At 30.4% G+C, this 18,523-nt stretch overlaps 7 protein-coding genes across 11 annotated transcripts; 5 read left to right on the top strand and 2 right to left on the bottom strand.

The window, feature by feature from the left end:
* Positions 1–119: 119 nt before the first annotated feature.
* LOC100652199 (arrestin homolog) lies at positions 120–2,651 on the top strand. The gene is made up of 7 exons (XM_003398441.4): positions 120–276; positions 413–534; positions 668–967; positions 1,057–1,284; positions 1,367–1,555; positions 1,638–1,806; positions 1,935–2,651. The coding sequence occupies exons 1-7, from the start codon at positions 210–212 to the stop codon at positions 2,078–2,080; spliced, it is 1,221 nt and encodes a 406-aa protein (XP_003398489.1). The 5' UTR covers positions 120–209; the 3' UTR covers positions 2,081–2,651.
* Positions 2,652–2,725: 74 nt separating this feature from the next.
* On the bottom strand, positions 2,726–5,121 carry LOC100642254 (general transcription factor IIE subunit 1). Its single transcript, XM_003398443.4, has 8 exons — positions 4,980–5,121; positions 4,508–4,670; positions 4,270–4,436; positions 4,075–4,203; positions 3,689–3,915; positions 3,412–3,616; positions 3,114–3,342; positions 2,726–3,019 (listed from the first exon to the last, which is right to left on the bottom strand). The coding sequence occupies exons 2-8, from the start codon at positions 4,632–4,634 to the stop codon at positions 2,844–2,846; spliced, it is 1,260 nt and encodes a 419-aa protein (XP_003398491.1). The 5' UTR covers positions 4,635–4,670; positions 4,980–5,121; the 3' UTR covers positions 2,726–2,843.
* A 94-nt stretch (positions 5,122–5,215) lies between these two features.
* On the top strand, positions 5,216–6,714 carry LOC100642373 (rab-like protein 3). Its single transcript, XM_003398444.4, has 5 exons — positions 5,216–5,357; positions 5,659–5,868; positions 5,946–6,094; positions 6,171–6,284; positions 6,353–6,714. The coding sequence occupies exons 1-5, from the start codon at positions 5,312–5,314 to the stop codon at positions 6,530–6,532; spliced, it is 699 nt and encodes a 232-aa protein (XP_003398492.1). The 5' UTR covers positions 5,216–5,311; the 3' UTR covers positions 6,533–6,714.
* A 170-nt stretch (positions 6,715–6,884) lies between these two features.
* On the top strand, positions 6,885–9,540 carry LOC100642494 (putative ATPase N2B). Of its 3 annotated transcripts, none has more exons than XM_012312833.3 (8): positions 6,885–7,036; positions 7,404–7,787; positions 8,098–8,283; positions 8,366–8,607; positions 8,679–8,847; positions 8,910–9,050; positions 9,142–9,261; positions 9,330–9,540. In XM_012312833.3, the coding sequence occupies exons 2-8, from the start codon at positions 7,416–7,418 to the stop codon at positions 9,450–9,452; spliced, it is 1,353 nt and encodes a 450-aa protein (XP_012168223.1). In that variant the 5' UTR covers positions 6,885–7,036; positions 7,404–7,415; the 3' UTR covers positions 9,453–9,540. The 3 variants fall into 3 exon arrangements, with proteins under 3 accessions (XP_012168223.1, XP_048265158.1, XP_003398493.1); XM_048409201.1 differs by lacking the exon at positions 6,885–7,036 and adding an exon at positions 7,056–7,149; XM_003398445.4 differs by lacking the exon at positions 6,885–7,036 and adding an exon at positions 7,162–7,318.
* A 133-nt stretch (positions 9,541–9,673) lies between these two features.
* LOC100642731 (deoxyribose-phosphate aldolase) lies at positions 9,674–11,619 on the top strand. The gene is made up of 5 exons (XM_003398447.4): positions 9,674–10,369; positions 10,434–10,612; positions 10,699–10,834; positions 10,912–11,288; positions 11,364–11,619. The coding sequence occupies exons 1-5, from the start codon at positions 10,345–10,347 to the stop codon at positions 11,526–11,528; spliced, it is 882 nt and encodes a 293-aa protein (XP_003398495.1). The 5' UTR covers positions 9,674–10,344; the 3' UTR covers positions 11,529–11,619.
* A 179-nt stretch (positions 11,620–11,798) lies between these two features.
* On the top strand, positions 11,799–13,969 carry LOC100643087 (40S ribosomal protein S4). Of its 2 annotated transcripts, none has more exons than XM_003398450.4 (6): positions 11,799–11,948; positions 12,404–12,662; positions 12,929–13,026; positions 13,111–13,282; positions 13,346–13,475; positions 13,793–13,969. In XM_003398450.4, exons 1-6 carry the CDS (start codon positions 11,946–11,948, stop codon positions 13,917–13,919), a joined length of 789 nt encoding a protein of 262 aa, XP_003398498.1. In that variant the 5' UTR covers positions 11,799–11,945; the 3' UTR covers positions 13,920–13,969. The 2 variants fall into 2 exon arrangements, with proteins under 2 accessions (XP_003398498.1, XP_003398499.1); XM_003398451.4 differs by having other exon boundaries at positions 11,941–12,261.
* LOC100642968 (probable tubulin polyglutamylase TTLL2) lies at positions 13,054–18,288 on the bottom strand. Of its 2 annotated transcripts, XM_020864976.2 has the most exons (10): positions 17,831–18,288; positions 17,466–17,654; positions 16,229–16,354; positions 16,038–16,141; positions 15,835–15,964; positions 15,464–15,740; positions 15,189–15,391; positions 14,850–15,113; positions 14,464–14,762; positions 13,054–14,389 (listed from the first exon to the last, which is right to left on the bottom strand). In XM_020864976.2, the coding sequence occupies exons 2-10, from the start codon at positions 17,541–17,543 to the stop codon at positions 14,269–14,271; spliced, it is 1,602 nt and encodes a 533-aa protein (XP_020720635.1). In that variant the 5' UTR covers positions 17,544–17,654; positions 17,831–18,288; the 3' UTR covers positions 13,054–14,268. The 2 variants fall into 2 exon arrangements, with proteins under 2 accessions (XP_020720635.1, XP_012168225.1); XM_012312835.3 differs by having other exon boundaries at positions 14,464–14,672; positions 17,466–18,286.
* Positions 18,289–18,523: the final 235 nt, after the last annotated feature.

Below are 18,523 nucleotides of genomic sequence, written 5' to 3'. Positions count from 1 at the left end.
GTTCCACAATATGCGTATCAAAATCCTTAGATATGTGTTCTAATCTCATTAACTAACTTGTGTAATAAACTAATACAATTAGTAGTATGGCTTCAAGGAAAGAAGCCCCTCCAAGACTATATGAAGTTCCCTGTTCTTGCTAAGAGATTGTCACTTCTGGGTGGGAAACAAACTTCTGCTAGTTCATTTAATTGGAGAAAAGGTGCCAAATGTTTCCTCTCTTGTTTTTGACTTTTGTTGTAGCCATTAAGGTATTCAAGAAAACAACTCCAAATGGTAAGTCATAAAGCATTAAAAGACTAACATATAAAAATGTAATAGTTTTTTTAGAAACAATATTAGAAGAATTAGTTTTACTTTGACACAGTTTGTTTTCAAAGTCATGATTAAGAAATCATCTTGCTATCTACAGGAAAAGTCACAGTTTATCTTGGTAAAAGGGATTTCATTGATCATTTGGATAGCATAGATCCCATTGATGGCATTGTTGTTGTTGAAAATGATTATCTTCAGGGACGAAAAGTTTATGGACAGGTAAGAAATAAGAATAAAGAACTTTAATGTACAAGATTATGTATATATATACATATCTAAGTACCGTACATTATGTACATATATATCTTTTTGCACATGAAAAAATCATTCCATTTATTATTTTATTATCTAGGTAACAACAACTTTTCGCTATGGACGCGAGGAAGATGAAGTTATGGGTGTCAAATTCAGTAAAGAACTCGTTATAAGCCGGGAACAAATAGTTCCAATAAAGAAGGAAAAACAAGATATGACACCTGTTCAAGAACGTCTTCTGAAACGTCTTGGAGCAAATGCATATCCATTTTTATTTCAATTCCCACAAAGTTCTCCTAGTTCTGTTACATTGCAACCTGGAGATGATGATCAAGGAAAACCATTAGGAGTAGAATATACTGTCAGGATATATGTTGGTGAACATGAAGAAGATAAGGTAATACTCTAATTATAGTTAAATATTAATTTATTAATAATATATATTATATGTATATAAAATGTATGTAATTTATAATTTTTATATAGGGACACAAAAGGTCATCTGTTGCGTTAGCTATAAAGAAATTGCAATATGCTCCACCTACAAGAGGACGTAAATTACCTACCTCCCTTGTTTCAAAAGGATTTACCTTCTCTCAAGGTAAATTGAATCTGGAAGTTACACTTGATAGGGAGATTTATTATCATGGAGAAAAAGTAGCCGCAAATGTCATAGTTACTAACAACTCTCGAAAGGCAGTAAAAAATATTAAGGTATATACATATATATATATAATGCAATAGAATAGTAGTGATATTGTATCTAGCAGTTAATTATAATATCTACATATTTTAGCTCTTTGTGGTACAACACTGCGAGGTGACAATGGTTAATACTCAATTTTCTCGACACGTGGCTAGTTTAGAAACACGTGAAGGTTGTCCAATCACACCTGGAGCATCCTTTACAAAGCAATTTTATCTTGTTCCATTAGCTAGTAGCAATAAGGATCGTCGTGGAATTGCTCTTGATGGCCATTTAAAGGTATGCAACATGCAACATAATTAAAAACAAATGTTATTTTTATCGCTGTTCACACTTTCATATACTTTTGTTGATATTATAGGATGATGATGTGAATCTTGCATCTTCAACTATGGTGGCAGATGGTAAAACTCCTAGTGATGCTATGGGCATTGTCATCTCTTACTCTATTCGAGTAAAATTGAATTGTGGCACTTTAGGAGGTGAATTAGTTACAGATGTCCCATTTAAACTAATGCACCCAGCTCCTGGTAAATAAATTTTACTATTTCATATATTAAATATTTTAATATCAAATATATGTGATAATAATAATAGTGAAATAATTTATTTTCCAAGTTTTATTATAGCATTTATAACTATTACTTTATTATTATAGGAACTGTAGAAAAAGAAAAGGCTACTTTAAAAAAGAATAAGAGTATTGAAAGGACACGATATGAGAATTCTTGTTATTCAAATGATGATGATGACAATATCGTGTTTGAAGACTTTGCTCGTTTGCGCTTAAATGAACCAGAGTAAAATAGGAACATTTGCAAGAGGATAAATACTTATTTTGAAAGAATCTTAGATTCACAATTCTTTGTAGTAAATTTAAAACAGAGTATAATAGAATTATATGCATATACGTAGAAATTGTCGATTCTGGGATTCTTTTGATATGAGTTATGTCTAAGAATTGAAAGAATAATAAGAGGTACAGAAGGCAAACAAATTATAATATCCATATGCGCTCATTGGTATATAGAATCGAATATTAATATATCAAGAAAGATGTAACAAAAAAAGTACAAAAAAAACGGAAAGCATTATAAAAAAATTTATATCGTCTTATAATTTCTACCCGGTGGTGGTGGTCGGTTAGAAATTCACATAAAGACGAAAAAAAAAAGAAATTAAGTAAGCTTAATAAATAACTTATATTCGATTAAGATTAAAATCTTCCCACCTTACCAGAAGTGACATGTATGTTATTATCTTTGATTTATGGTGATTATAACGTGTCTGTAAATGTTCGTTTATTACAAACTAATGACATTGTTAAGTCATATCTGTATATTAGAAGAAAAATATAAAAATTTCGAAATATTAATTTTTGAGTTTGTTTTCTTTATATTTCGTTAAAAATACTATGATTGCTTCAAAAGAAAATAAAGAGAATAAATATTTACCAAACCCAGAAAATTATATATTTTATGATTATACAAAATATTACAAGGATTTTAATAGTCAATCAGTCTTACAAAACATTGTTAAATGTTTACCAATGCTGACTGTATTCTGATTAGTCATACATATGTGAATAATATTCTTGATATGCTTGAATATATGCTTCTTTCTCCACGGGAGTCATTTCTGCTATTAATGTATCATTTACATCTGCAATGGCTACTGTTTTTCCTGCAACAGTTACAGTTGGTACAAGATCTTCATCTTCAGAATCCATGGTTTCTACTTCTCCTAAAAAAATTTAGTATATATGTATATTTTTTTAAATAATAATATTAATATAATAATTCTGCAATGCGCTTTAAACATTTTGTGAAAACGATACCTGTATCAATAGCTTGCATTTCAGCAACTTCTTCATTATCACTGCTATCACTAGATTCTTGAGGTAATACAGATTTTATAGCTGCTGCTGAATTTGTTCCTCCTTTTTTCTCATGAGCCAATAATACAGACATTATATCTTCACCTTGTTTATTATTGGTTGATGTTGTATTAGTAGCAGTAGCTGCAGCTTTGTCCAAAATGTTTTCTTGTGTGTTAACTCCATCAGGCTAAAGCACAATATTATTAATAAAAGATATAACAAAACATTAGTATTAAATTTTTAAAACAAAATTTACCTGTGAGTCAGAGTTAATAACAGTACTTTCCATCATCCAAATTGGTCTTTCCTTCCTCCTATTTGCTGCATTATCATCGATAGAATCATCACCAATTGTGACATCTACTCGTGTATCTTCCACCATAAAACCTGATGATCTGGTAGCTTCACCAGACCACTGCTCACCAGGCGCTCTTAGACTGCTTGGTTTCCTTGTATCAATACTAAGAAGAGAAGGTATAAATAATATTCAAGAATTTTGGCGTATTATTAATAATTCCATTAAAAATCTATACCCTTTAATTGTATTTATATCAACTGGTTCAGGTTCCAATATTTCAGGAGCTAATTTGATACCTTCTACTTCCCTTAATAAAATATAAAGAGGTTCTAGTTGTTCGTTGAATTTAGCTAATAATAGTCTTGAATCTTTTTTAGGAAGGGCAGATTGGTCCTCTTCCACTACTTCACGGCAATATGTACATCTAAATTCACCAGTAGTCATATCAAATAATTGATCTGCCTACATTATATTATAGTAATAAGTATTCTGTCACTAGGTTTATAAGGTAATAAAGTTGTGTTTCTCAAATTTGCTTCATATTTTGTTCTTTTTACTTTTACATATTGTACAATTGAAAACTTTGAGAAACACTCTACAATTTACAAATAATTTACATACCTCAAGATCAGTAAATGTTTTTAAACAATTTGTACATTTAAAACTGGCCCTACTGGTTGCATCTCTTTCTTCGGTTTCCATTCTTTTTCTCATTAAATCTAGTTTATATTTTACTACATTTACAAAAGTCTAAAATATAAAAATGTACAATAATTTGCTTGATAAGAACAATGGAGATCAAATATTTTGTTTTACCTTATAATTAATAAAATAATAGTTGACTTTTTGTGCTTTTCCATCCGATCCAGTTTCCATTTTTAATCTAACTTGTATAAATTTATCATTACGTAATGTAGATATTCTGGCCCTTAACATCTTGCGTTCAAATTTTAACAGTTCACAAATATCATCTTCTTTCATACCTAACAAAACATAATAATATAATCACGCATTTGCGATAATATAGTAGATAACTTATATCCAATTCACTTACATGGATTTCTAACTAGCATATCAACAATTAAAGCATCTTCTATCGTATAAAATCCACGTACTACTAAACGTGCTAATTGTTTTAAACTACTGGGAACTTCTGTAACAAGTCTTTCTTCACCACTCATCTTGTGTTTAATTACATAAAATAAAATATGAAAGTACTGAAAAAATTTGTACAAATTATTAAACTCTATTATTAATCTGCAGATAAATTATATGTATTTTTCCGCTCGTACAATACATTTTACAACGTGTTACCATTTTATTAATTTTTTAATTGTCTTGAAATAATGCTATTTTTAATGATATATTTCATACAATTTAAATCTAATATAATGTAAGAAACCAAAAACGGGAATGTGAAAATCCTTGTAATAGGCTCTGGGCTTACAGTACAATAAATAATAATAATAATAAAAGAATTTCGCACAATTTACTATTTTAAGTTTAATTTGTAACAAAATACTAACCTTTAAAGTAATTTAAATAGTACATTTATTATTAAATATTTTGATTAAATACGAGTATAAGCAAATTAAAATATGTATCAATTACAAATATTAATTGTAATTGATATTCCCTCAATTCCCTCAAAAAAAGTAAAAAACTAACGAGTCAAAATACATTATTTCATGGTTTGATTAAATACGAGAAAGCACCGTTCCAACGGACGCTTGTTTATGAGTAAAATAGTTTTTAGGTTATGTGTTCATAATAGAAAATTATCAAATGACTACCTGTCAAACAACAGAAATAAAGAAACAAAAAGATACATTTTTATATAGTTTCATAAAAATTATTGATGGCTGCAATCGATAAAGTTAAGATTATTGTTGTTGGTGATTCTGGTAAGGATATGTATATGAAGCAATTCTATAATATTTTTTTGTTATTGTCAATGTCTGTTATTTTGTTTATCTATCTATTATTAACTGTTATTTCGTTAATTACAGCATAAATGTCATATTTATTACTAGAATATATTTTTCAAGCTTATTTAATTCCTTAATTTATAAAAAGTTATATCTGATGTGTTTCATACATATTTTTATGACATTATTTGTAGGTTATCTATTTTTTTTACACCTATGTTTATGTAACTCCTTATGATTAAATAATTGTTAAATATTCTTCCTTTCTTATATTTAGGCGTTGGAAAAACATCATTAACACATTTAATATGTCAACAACAACCTATTAGGAATCCTTCATGGACTATAGGTTGCTCAGTGGAAGTTAAATTACACGAATATAAAGAAGGAACTCCTAATCAGAGAAGATATTTTATTGAATTATGGGATATTGGAGGAAGTCAAAGTCATAAAAATACAAGATCTGTTTTTTATAATCCTACAAATGGTATAAACATGAAATATATAACATTAATGATTTAAAGTAAAAAATTTAGAAATCATCAATCATTATTAACAATACAGGTATCATATTAGTTCATGATTTAACAAACAGAAAATCACAACAAAATCTTCAAAAATGGCTTGAAGAAGTTTTGAGTAAAGATAATAATTATATGAAATCAAAGCCATTTGATGATTTTGATCCTGAAAAATTTGTAGGATCTACACAGGTAATGTTAATTATTTTTGACATAATTGTATAATTTTTTATCATGTTCTTTTGTGTAAATAAAATTATTTTTTTAGATACCAATTTTAGTTATTGGTACAAAATTAGATCTAGTTGCGGAAGTCAGATCAAATGTACATAGACGTTCTTCAACTATTGCAGAAGAATGTGGTGCTGATGAAATATTTTTGGTATATCATTTATTTTTTTAAATTATTACACACTGATATTATTGTTTTCAAGTTAACATTCTTCTTAGGATTGTCATCAAGTGAGATCACTAGCTGCTGGTTCTAGCTCTTCTGTTAAATTGAGTAGGTTTTTTGATAAAGTTATTGAAAGACGTTATTATTCGTTAAAAGAAGGAATCAATCCTGACAAACGAAGACTGCCAATGTATAGTGCTCCATACAGTTCTAAAATTTATCATAATGATTGAAATTCAGAAAATTCATCATGTCTATTTTAACATTAATAGAATTCCTAAATTTCTTGTATTACATTCCTAATTTATAACAAAGTGCGAGTCATTAAAATGAAATGTTATAAATAATTATTTTGAAAATAGTGTTAAGATATTTATATACAAAATATAATAAAATTATACATTTTGAATTAAAATATTAAACGTATTACTTCTTATATAATTAGGCTTAAGAACATTTATTTAATTAAAATATTGGAAAATAAATGATATTTTATATCTTATTATTTTTTATCTTGTGAATAAAGCTTTATGCATCAATATGGACCCTTATGAACAGCCATTAATAAATTGCATCTGATGGTTCCATATTTCTTTTTTAATTACGTCATAACATGACGCGCGGTAGATAATTTTTCAAACTGAATTTCTTTGTACATGAAATTTCTTTCTAATAATATTAAAATATCATGAAAGAATCAGTTTTAATAAATAACAACGAAGGAAGAAAACAGAAGCGTAAGTACATGATTTGATTATATATTTTTCAGTTATTCGATTCTTCATATTTATCAATATCATGCTTCACACCTACCTTTTTAAATTTCCTAGTGTGGGTATTCTATTTTAAGGTAGATACATGTAATGTATTTTCATATGTAATATAAAGGTTAACATACTGATTGTCTGTCAAACGTAAATTCGATAAATATGTGAATATCTTTGATTATATACACTAGAAAGTTTTTCTATATTTTGTTAATTTTTTAAATTAAATGTATATTTGTCAAATATTTATCTGTAAGAATAAGTATTTACCTAATCTGGCGTTTAATAATATACATAAGTAACATACATAGATAACAAATTATGACCTTTCCTTTAGGACATCTTTCCCATGATGACTTACTTGTTACCAAAAAAATTTTTTAATCAAAACTATTTTACAAATTTGTCCAACAAATTTGTACAACATATTCAACGTCATGGATATGTTCATGATGTTAGTTTAATTGAGAAAGGTCCAATTGTTATGTTAAAAAATAAAATTGCAAAAGGAGAATTAGTGGAAGATGAACATCAAATGAAAGTTGCTAGAACATTGCAGAGTATTTATGAAGAAATAAATGGATACAAACCTGAAGAATTCAACTTATTAGATAAATGGTTGGGTAGGAAAAGAAAACAACCACCAAAAGGACTATATATTCATGGAGCAGTTGGTGGAGGTAAAACAATGTTGATGGATCTTTTCTACAAATGTTGCCAGGTATTATAGTTTATAGCTCATATAATTATTGCATATGGATAGCCACAAAGTATTATTAATTAACAATTTGGCAGTTCATAATACTTTTCAACATAATTCATGCACATAATAAAATAATTAATGTAACAAAGGAGTTACTTTATATAGTAAAGGTACTGATGATAAAAAAATTTTCTTTGAACTATGATAAAGGTACTCTAAATACTATAATTTCTACAAATAATATAAATGGTTTTCCATATGCAGTTCATTAAAAAATAAATCTTTTAATTAAAGAAACAAGTAATTATCTTGAAATGTATTATTTTAGATTGAGAATAAAAAAAGAGTTCATTTTCACTCTTTTATGCTTGATGTACATAATAAAGTACACGAAGTAAAGAAAAATATTGTACGAGATGTTAGTAGTACTAAACTCCAACCATTTGATCCAATACCACCAGTTGCAAAAAGTATTACTGAAGAAGCTTGGTTACTTTGTTTTGATGAATTTCAGGTTCATTTCTGAAATATACAATCAGTTATTTATGATTTAATGTAACACGTATTAATAAAAGATTATATATATATATATATAGGTAACTGATATTGCAGATGCTATGATATTGAAACGATTATTTACTGAACTCTTTAATAATGGAGTAATAGTTATTGCAACCAGTAATAGAGCACCCGATGATTTATACAAAAATGGGCTACAGAGAGGAAATTTTATTCCATTTATACAGGTTTTAAAAAATTATTGCGTTATAAATTCCCTAGATTCAGGGGTAGATTATAGGCTGAAAACAGGGCTTAGAGATGAAAAAATTTATTTCATGTACGTATAGTGATGCACAAATAAGGCATGTAATAAAATATTCCTCTCTAAAAAATGATAAATTTTTATAGAAAAGGAGAGGATGCAACTAGTGATGTGGATAAAGTGTTTAAATATTTATGCTCAAAGGAAAATGATGTTGTGAGATCTCGAACTATTTCTATAAGAGGTCGTAATGTTACATTTGAAAGAACCTGTGGTCAAGTGTTGGATTCAACTTTTGAAGAATTGTGTGATAGAGTAGGTTATTACAAATTTTCATTAGATATGTATAATATAACAAGCAATTGTTTTATTTACAGCCACTTGGTGCTAGTGATTATTTAGAACTAAGTCAAGCATTTCATACAGTTATTATAAGAGATGTACCACAACTAGATTTTCGTCTTAAATCACAAACCAGAAGATTTATTACATTAATTGATACACTATATGACAATAAGGTAAGTTTACATATGTTCTATCTACTCTTCATATATAACAATTTAAATCATTATAAATGTTTATATTTAAATAAAAAAAAATTTTTGTCAGGTACGAGTTGTAATATCTGCAGCTGTTCCACATACAGAACTTTTTATCCCACAAGGAGATAGTGAATATACAGATGAAAAACGAATGCTAATGGATGATTTAAAAATATCACATGGTTCAGTAAGTTACGAAACAAAAGTTGTTTTCATTAACTGATATATAATTTTTTAACTTTGTATCTTCAACAGGACAATTACAAATCTAATCTCTTTACTGGAGAGGAAGAACTTTTTGCTTTTGATCGCACTGTATCACGACTTTCTGAAATGCAAACCACCCAGTATTGGGAACAATGGCAACATTATAGATAATAATAATTTATATTAGTACAAATTTTAGTAGTTTTGTTTAGAAATTTTTTTAATTTTGATGACTAAATTGCAAACCGTTGGTAATAAATTTTCAAAAAAAGAATACTATTAATTCGAAAAAGTAACAAGTACATTCGAGTATGCTATATCAAAGATATATCAAATTAGCTTAAAATGTATCAAAATATATTACAGAAAATATTTATAGTATTTATTACTATTATGTAAATTTATTTATTATATATTTCATTATACATAATATTCAGCAATAAACAACTGCTATAATAAATTTAGATATTAAATAATATTTAATATGTATCAATAATTATAAAATAAAAATCGACAATTTCAATCCTTCATTCCAGAAATAGGCATGACAAGACAGCCTCTATGTCACACTTGCGACTTTATCTGAAGAAAAATATTCTTAATGCTTTTATAAATAAAAATTAATACTTATTAGTTAAGAATTATATTGATCAGTCATTCTCGCTTTAAAACGAATATTTTTTAGCTTGCAAAAGCAGTCTTTTTTTTCATTTTCGCGGGGTATATGTGATACATTATATAATGTAGCATTTGATAAAAATTATATGTATATATCACAATATACAATATCAGAATAAAGTGGGAGAAGGTTTATTAAGATAAAGTAACTGAGAAATGATATGTTGTCAAATGCATACATATATGAGTCTTTTATACTTTACTGTATCATTTGCCAACAATCGTAAATTATAGGTCATTGCGGTGTTATCAATTACTAAAAAAATTTTCTAATTGATATCGCTCCTAAATTTGAAGCACTCACACTCTTCTTACGTGTTCATTTTTACGCATTTTACGCATTTAATTAAGGTTAAATATTTCCGAAAATTTTAGAAGACGTATAATGGATATTCAAAAGTTGGCTAATGGTAAATCGAATTTAAGAATTTTATCATTTTTCATGTTTTTAACATTTATATACTTATGTTTTAGCTACAATGAATTTCGATCAGTCTGCAATAGATGGAAAAATTAATTCTATACGTTATAGAGTTAATAAATTGGAAAATCATGTTAAAACTGCTTGGTTGGTAAAAGCAATAGGTTTCATAGATTTAACTACTCTAGGAAGTGATGATACACCTTCAAAAATTGAAACTTTGTGTACTAAAGTAATACTTAGTGTTATATTAAAACTTTTGATCTTTACGACATCTTTAAAAATATTGATATATTTCATATATTTCAATAATTACAGGCAGTAAACCCTCTTAAATTACCAAGTAATTCACATTTGCATACTGCATCTGTATGTGTATATCCCATGAGATTTGTAGATGCAATATCTATATTGGAAAAACTTGATAAAGAACATAAAATTTCCAGGGCTACTGGTAAGTATACATGTAAGTTCTTTTCTAATAATATTTAAGTTAAAAAATAACAAAATATATTATTGTTATCTAAATAGTGGGTGGAGGATTTCCATCAGGACAGTTTCCATTAGAAACACGTCTTCGTGAAGTAGAAATAGGTGTGGAACTAGGAGCTGATGAAATTGATATTGTTATTAACAGACCATTGGCTTTGATGCAACAATGGAAAGAATTATATGAAGAACTAAAATCATTTCGTGTTGCTTGTGGTAACAAATGTTTGAAAGTCATACTTGCTACAGGAGAATTAGGTAATTTAGAGAATGTGTATAAGTCATCTATGATAGCAATGATGGCTGGAGCAGATTTTATTAAAACATCTACTGGAAAAGAAGCAATAAATGCTACCTTGTCTGCTGGAGTTATTATGTGTCAAGCAATCAAGGATTATTATGAATCCACACAGAGAAAGGTATAAATTTTTGTTTAAAAAAATGAAAAGCAATATTTCATACCTTATATTTGGTATTGAAATATATTATTTTAGGTTGGTTTAAAACCTGCTGGTGGTATTAAAGTTTCCCAGGAGGCTTTAGAATGGATGATGTTGGTTCAAATGGAATTAGGAGAGGAATGGCTATCTAAAGATTTATTTAGAATTGGTGCCTCCAACTTATTGGACAACATAGTTGAAGCAATACAATCAAATTAATCTTTATTATTCATTTAATCTTTTTCAAATAGTTATTGTAATTTTGTAATGCTTTTATATCCATTTATTAAAAGATTTATATATTATCAAATATTTTTTACATTTTCCATTATACCATTGATTCTTAAAGTTAGAAATATTGAAATAAGAAAATACATAATACAGGATGTACCATTTTATGATTACAACATTATCATATAATTACAATTTACAATTACTTATATAGTATTTATGTTTTGAAGCATAATTACAATTTATGTTACTTTAAAATTATGAAATTATTAACTCAATATAATATAATGTAAGTCGTTTAAAAAAGCATTGACCAGTTATACACACGTATCCGCCATATTAGTTACAGTGGCGTTGCAGAAAGTAACATCGCGTGAACGTGCCTTTTCCATTTAGAAAACGAAGATGGTAAGTGCGGCTGTTTGTTGCTGACATAAAATCCGTTTACATCGGCTGAATAGTGTGTTGTATTTTTTAATATCCGAGTAAAGCGTAAACTAAATGAATTAAAGTGAATATTTATCTCTATATAATTTGTTAAATTTATTTCATTTTTATGAAGCAAGACATACGGTTAAGATGTGCGCGTAAAGGTTACATTTTTATAACGAACAGATCAATACTTCATATGAATATTTGCTATAAATCTATTCACAGAAATAAGTTTTTAGTGTGACATTCGGTGATTATTATATTTTAAGGAAATAAAAGAGATAAAATGGTAAACTAACTTCTAATCTAACCTCTTTGTTTATAGAATGACAATATTATATTGAATGATATGTTTGACATTAATAAGTTCGTTGAATTCTTGCACATTTTATTTGAGACGATAATATTAAGTATGTGAATTTTGTTTTTAGGCTCGTGGACCGAAAAAGCATTTGAAGCGTCTTAACGCGCCTAAAGCGTGGATGTTAGATAAACTTGGGGGTGTATATGCTCCACGTCCATCTACGGGACCTCATAAATTAAGAGAATCCCTTCCTCTTGTTATTTTTCTTCGCAATAGGTTGAAATATGCATTGACTAATTGCGAAGTAACAAAGATTGTAATGCAACGTTTGATTAAAGTCGATGGCAAGGTTAGAACTGACCCCAACTATCCTGCAGGTTTCATGGGTAAGTTTATAAGACACTTTATTTTTTTTAAGTATATATAAGGCTATATCGAAGCTATAACATTTCTCAGACAAAATGTTATAGTCAAACATTAGCCAATAGTAAAATAAAAGTTCTTTATTTTGGTCACAGATTGAATCAAATATTTTTTCTGTATAACCCAAAAAGTGCACATTTTTTATACCATTTAAAAAAATATATTTAAGACAAGGCATATGGAAAACTAAATGTAGTTTGTAATTAATAAATTCAATTTGTCTTTTTAGATGTTATTACCATTAACAAGACTGGTGAATATTTTCGATTGATTTATGACGTTAAGGGACGATTTACCACTCATAGAATTACAGCAGAAGAGGCCAAGGTATTTAATCATTGACAAAAAATCATGGATAATTCAATGAGATATCTTTTATTTAACTAAGAAATTAAATATTTTTTATTACAGTACAAATTGTGTAAGGTAAAACGTGTTCAAACTGGACCAAAAGGTATTCCATTCCTGGTAACGCACGATGGAAGAACTATTCGTTATCCAGATCCTTTAATTAAAGTTAATGATACCATTCATTTAGATATAGCAACAGGCAAAATCTTGGATTCTATTCGATTTGATTCAGGTATAATATCTTTTAGTCGTAAATATATATGAAAGCTATTAATCGATTATTATTATTGTTTAGGTAATCTCTGTATGATTACTGGTGGGAGAAATTTAGGACGTGTAGGCACAGTTGTTAGCCGCGAGCGTCATCCCGGTTCCTTCGATATTTGCCACATTAAAGACTCACAAGGGCATACTTTCGCCACAAGGTACTTAAAATATTTACTCTTTATTTGCTTATACTTTATGATTCTTGCATATTCTTTTTTGTTTTCAAATTTTTACAAAAGAAAGAGTAAATTCATTTTTATGGTGACCATAATCGAAGCTATAATATATTATAAAAAATATTGTAGTCAAAAGTTGGTCAAAATGAATTTCCTTCATACTGGTCACTGATTGTTTTCACATAGACTTTTCAGTATTACCCATTTAGGAAACACAAGTATTATTGTTTATTAAGTTAATCTAAGCTACTTTAGATTATTGAGCCGGCCGTTATATCATATATAAATCATTCGTTTAGGTTGAACAACGTTTTTATCATTGGCAAGGGTACAAAGCCGTATATTAGCTTACCAAGAGACAAAGGTGTTAAGCTTTCGATTGCTGAAGAGCGCGATAAGAGGTTAGCAGCAAAGGGAGTGAATTAATGTACATTTGCAAGAAAATATTCAATAAACCGAGAATTTCTTGGTGAATATATATGTCTCTTTCCTTTATCCTGCATATTAATTACCCATATATGGTATTTTAGAATATACGACAATAGAATTCGAATGTTCTTCGTTAATATTTCTATCACAATTATGTTTAAAATACGATTTTAAAACATATTTCGCTATTAAAAATATTGAGAAATATTTATGGCCGTGAAAAGTCTGGCTTAAATGTAGTATTATCGAATCATTTAATTGGTCAAAGCATATTGTGCTGATTTGCTTAAATGATAAAAAGAATATGCAGATAAAAGACCCGAATATCTGTTCTGTATATATTAAGTTATTTCGATGGCAGCCAAATTTCGGTATTTAATTCCACCATTTTCCGTAATGTAGCGTTATACTGTTCATCTCTATATTTCTCATTCTTTTTGTGCACTTCTTTGGCAGCTTTTAAATATCTGTAAAGGAAATCAATTATATATACTTTTGTGACATTTTGCCATAAATTGGAAAAATTTATTGAAATTATTACTTTTGTATAGAAAGTACGATATTTCTGGTTTCCCTTTCTGCAATTCGTGTAGTTTCCGATAAAGATGATACATAATTAATGGGATTCTCTGATTTGATTCGTGTCAACGGATAAATGCGAATCCAGCCTCCTTCTCTCGCGCATGGCGTACTCCAATCTTTACCATTATCCCATATCGATGTTTTATTGTTGCTTTCTGGGTTATTACCCTGAAAACCGCGTGGAATATACTTATCCACTAACAAGGGATTGTAACGAGACCATAAATTTGTAGAATTGTTGATAGTTGATTGTTTAAGCTAATAATTAAAATGGATATAGAATGTAGCATTTCTAGAACAAAGAATTCAATATTTGTCTATAGCTACTTTATTTTAGATACATACGGTAGGTCGAAGTTCCGTGCATATATTTAGAAAACCATCAGTTTCCCGATAAGTTTTCGATTTCTTTTTCACGGTTCGATTTGTACAAAACTTGGAAGACACTTCAACCTCATCGTCAATCGGGTTTGTTGACCATATCGTAAAAAGCGAGAGACCAGTGTTGCATACTGGAAGACCTAGTAAATCGAATAGGTCATGCAGCAGAGGTTTCTTCACTTCAGAGTCGATTTCGCAGTCATTACTTAAAGCTGGGCTTAGATTGACCTGTTTAAATGTCGATTATCGAATAATTAACAATAATTTTCATGAATAATTCAAGCGAATGAGATATCTCTTAACCTCTAGTAACCATGGTTTTAAATTTTTGTCGATTAATACGTCAAATCCGAAAAACTCGAAGCAATTGGAAGATTTCGGTATGCTCGCGGCTTGGCTCAATATAGTTAAACTGACTAAACAGGCTATTCTCTGCCAAAGAAACCAATCGTAATATCCAGCTTGTTCGAAGTATCTTCTCAATTGTCTAAAAGTCCATTTGCAACCTGCGAATGTTCGAATTCTACCATCTATGGTACAATTGAAGAAACTTTAAATTAGCGACGGTGATTTTATACCAGAACCAACGCGTTCCTTCTTCTCAGAGTATCCTGGACCCAATTTGTTTAACGAAAAGTTAGTGAGATGCCGGAAAGGATCGTTCAAATGTTCTAACGAAAATTTTTCTGTAGCGAAACGCGCCAATCCTTCCTTATACAAGTATATCGTCAAAGGCCGATAAGAGGGTACGCACACGTATAGTCGTAGATCGAATTTGTAACCTCCGATCAGAAAGGGATTCTCGATGTATCTTTGAACCACTGCTGCATTGTCGTATGTAAGATCGCTTAATTTCTAAAAACGTAAGATTTCGCATTTGACGAGTTCATCTAATAAGTTAAGTTTCTCTTTTGATCATCGATGTTCATGCAGCATGATTGATTCTTACGCGAAACAAAAAGATTCCTTTCCCCTGACTTTGACCAACTGGCTTACAGATCCAAACTCTATCGTGTTCACAGCGGCTGCATTCCTCCGCCAATTTCGTATATTCCGATGGCAAGTTATATCCTACAGGACTAACGCGTTGTATTTTTGATAACGTTGATCGATTATTATTCTCACGATATCTTGATAAACTCTAGATTATACCTGAAATCGTAGATCGAACCGTGCATCTTCTTCATACATCTAAGATGACGGATAAGATTGTCTTTTCGACAGATCGAACTCCCTTTCGGAATTCTGTTGATAAACTAAAAGATTTACGGGAATACGATTGAAAAGCTGTCACTTTGCTAACGGAATCGATTTTAAGATAGGAAATTCAGACGACCTATTACCTGCCATGGGAGTAATAGCTTGTAATGGGGAAGGGGGAAGCCGCCGGATCGCCACCATAAATTCCATCGATCTTTGAATACATTATTTTCGCCAGTATATTCTCTCCAGCCCCGTTCCGTACAAACCTGTGATCAAAGTATGCCATTCATATGTAACAATTCGTTTATCAACTTACTTACGGATCAAAGTTCGTTCTTCAAACAATAAGCGAAGAACATTTTATCGCGTGACTCTCGAGCGGATGGAACACGATGAGCAAAATATCTATTAAACTGGAACATTACGCATTCTATAATTGCGAAAAGTTGGAACGCGCGTGCAAAAATAGCAGAGAACGCCCTTGATTTATTTGTCGTGTTATTAGAGCATTAAGAATGGTTACTTTTGATATGAAAAGCGAACCAAGGCCTCTAATTACAATTAAATTCGAGTATATCTCTTTTCGCTGTTACGGTAGCCTAGTTTTATTATTCTTTTCTTACAACTTCAACATCGATTCGCTGCGGAAGGTCATCGACCACATTTACACTCTATTCTTATAACCTGAATCGTTTCCGTTTCGTTTTAATAGCCTGTTTTCTCTCTCTCCCTCCCTCCCTCCCCCATCTGTCTGTCTATCCATCCATCCATAATGACTAAGAAATTAATTTTTACGTAACGAAACGTCCAGAGGAACGTTACGCTTATATCAAAGTTTCCGATGAAAGTTCGTTCCGGGCTGCATAGTACGCGCATCGCTATTGTGTTAGATTGTATGGAAGGAAGAGGTGAATCGGTGCGCCCCAACAACTCTATTCTTCGTCTATTATTATTGCATGTCGCATTTAATAGCCGTGTTTCTAAAAATGGTGCACGCAAAAGCGCGTCGCATCTCGTTTGGCTCTGCAGGTATGTACGTGCATATGCACACCGTACGTACCTTGAAAAGTATTCAGTTCAAGGGCACGGCTAAGTTTGTAACCGTGTCGAACAAATTCCAAGCGACATAAAAGCGTGACGGAACGTATCTAACATTTATGTACCTACCGGTGTTACGTGTATTCATTGCATTTTAGAGCTAAACTACCCACGCAATCGTGATACACACTTTACTGAAACGTGACTCGCTCGATTTTCGTCTTTTCAATGAAGAGCATCTAATATCATCCATACATAGCGATTGTACCATTCAATAGCTAACATTGAAATTCAAGGAAACGTTCGGAGCACGATGTACGATTCTAAGAATATCGATACCTGTATAAGAAGATGCGGTCCTGTACCATTGTCGTTGAGTCTGAACACGAAAGGACCATCCAAGTATTTCACTGCCATATCGAAACATTATATTTTGGAAGACCGCGCGAAGACAATAACTCTGATTAGTAGTATCACGGTAGTATAATCAATCTTCTTTCTTGAAATAATAGCGACACTTTTGTTCCTCTGATTACGTGAAACGGAGAAAAGAGATTAAAGCGTTAGGCGGTATTTTTATTTAGGAAAGCGTTCAACACCGGTTTCCCGTTGTTCTTGTGCCAAGTTTGAAAAGTCCGAAATTAAAAAGAAGAAAGGTAATCAGTAACACAAAGTAAGAAGAGATTCGAGATATCTTATCGTACCTCGCACTTTTCATTCACAAAATATCAACATGTAGCTCTTGATGATTTTAAAAAAGCGTGTAATCTAGACATTCTCGATGATATCAATCGTTCTCTTTTTTCTTTTATATCCAAGAAAGTATTTCTTAACGATTATAGCGAGTTATTCTTGGAAACGACATTCTCGTTAAAGATTAGTCTTTCGTATTTAAATATTTCGATGGGCCCGCATGCAAGCGAGTCGGAATCTCGATTCTCACTGGTGCACCGCCACGTTTCGGTCTACGCAATCGCTATGACCTGGTCGCAGGCGCGCAGGTTGCTCGTATGCCACCTTCCACGCCGCTTTCCAGCTTTTATGGGCTTTCGCTGGACACCGCGAACCCACAAGGACACCGGAAGTCTCATCGGTTGCGAGCTTCCGAAAGAATTACACCGATTTCCGTTTAAGGATATCGCGGATACGCGACTTTCCGACAGACCTATTCGCCGAGATTTGTACCAGATTTACTTGTATCAGAAATAGCATAAATATCGACCTTAAAACTTGCAATTGCGATACGTATCGCGATGACAGGTTCCTTTGAACCGTATCAAAAAATCACATCTACATTCTCTGTCTTCTCATTTCTGAAATGTTTCCGGAGAAATTCGTAAAAGCGCGACCGGTATTCTTCGCTATTTATGTCTATGTGGATATATTAATAGGAATAC

The sequence above is a fragment of the Bombus terrestris genome, chromosome 10 (assembly GCF_910591885.1).
Source record: "Bombus terrestris chromosome 10, iyBomTerr1.2, whole genome shotgun sequence".
Classification (NCBI taxonomy): domain Eukaryota; kingdom Metazoa; phylum Arthropoda; class Insecta; order Hymenoptera; family Apidae; genus Bombus; species Bombus terrestris.
This window is presented reverse-complemented; position numbering and strand designations above follow the sequence as displayed.

Coding starts and splice junctions, on each gene's coding strand:
- LOC100642494 (XM_012312833.3), top strand. CDS start 7,416: ATGATGACTTACTTGTTACCAAAAAAATTTTTTAATCAAAACTATTTT. Junction 8,608..8,678: donor GATGAAAAAATTTATTTCAT/GTACGTATAGTG, acceptor AAATTTTTATAG/AAAAGGAGAGGATGCAACTA. Junction 9,262..9,329: donor TAAAAATATCACATGGTTCA/GTAAGTTACGAA, acceptor TATCTTCAACAG/GACAATTACAAATCTAATCT.
- LOC100643087 (XM_003398450.4), top strand. Junction 13,027..13,110: donor TTACAGCAGAAGAGGCCAAG/GTATTTAATCAT, acceptor TTTTTATTACAG/TACAAATTGTGTAAGGTAAA. Junction 13,283..13,345: donor TTCTATTCGATTTGATTCAG/GTATAATATCTT, acceptor ATTATTGTTTAG/GTAATCTCTGTATGATTACT.
- LOC100642968 (XM_020864976.2), bottom strand. CDS start 17,543: ATGGCAGTGAAATACTTGGATGGTCCTTTCGTGTTCAGACTCAACGAC. Junction 15,965..16,037: donor GGTTCGATCTACGATTTCAG/GTATAATCTAGA, acceptor ACAACGCGTTAG/TCCTGTAGGATATAACTTGC. Junction 15,392..15,463: donor GAAGGAACGCGTTGGTTCTG/GTATAAAATCAC, acceptor GAACATTCGCAG/GTTGCAAATGGACTTTTAGA.
- LOC100652199 (XM_003398441.4), top strand. CDS start 210: ATGTTTCCTCTCTTGTTTTTGACTTTTGTTGTAGCCATTAAGGTATTC. Junction 1,285..1,366: donor AGGCAGTAAAAAATATTAAG/GTATATACATAT, acceptor TACATATTTTAG/CTCTTTGTGGTACAACACTG. Junction 1,556..1,637: donor CTCTTGATGGCCATTTAAAG/GTATGCAACATG, acceptor TTGATATTATAG/GATGATGATGTGAATCTTGC.
- LOC100642731 (XM_003398447.4), top strand. CDS start 10,345: ATGGATATTCAAAAGTTGGCTAATG. Junction 10,613..10,698: donor TTGAAACTTTGTGTACTAAA/GTAATACTTAGT, acceptor CAATAATTACAG/GCAGTAAACCCTCTTAAATT. Junction 11,289..11,363: donor ATGAATCCACACAGAGAAAG/GTATAAATTTTT, acceptor ATATTATTTTAG/GTTGGTTTAAAACCTGCTGG.
- LOC100642373 (XM_003398444.4), top strand. CDS start 5,312: ATGGCTGCAATCGATAAAGTTAAGATTATTGTTGTTGGTGATTCTG. Junction 5,358..5,658: donor TATTGTTGTTGGTGATTCTG/GTAAGGATATGT, acceptor TCTTATATTTAG/GCGTTGGAAAAACATCATTA. Junction 5,869..5,945: donor TTTTTATAATCCTACAAATG/GTATAAACATGA, acceptor TTAACAATACAG/GTATCATATTAGTTCATGAT.
- LOC100642254 (XM_003398443.4), bottom strand. CDS start 4,634: ATGAGTGGTGAAGAAAGACTTGTTACAGAAGTTCCCAGTAGTTTAAAA. Junction 3,617..3,688: donor GATATAAATACAATTAAAGG/GTATAGATTTTT, acceptor TTCTCTTCTTAG/TATTGATACAAGGAAACCAA. Junction 3,343..3,411: donor TTATTAACTCTGACTCACAG/GTAAATTTTGTT, acceptor ATTGTGCTTTAG/CCTGATGGAGTTAACACACA.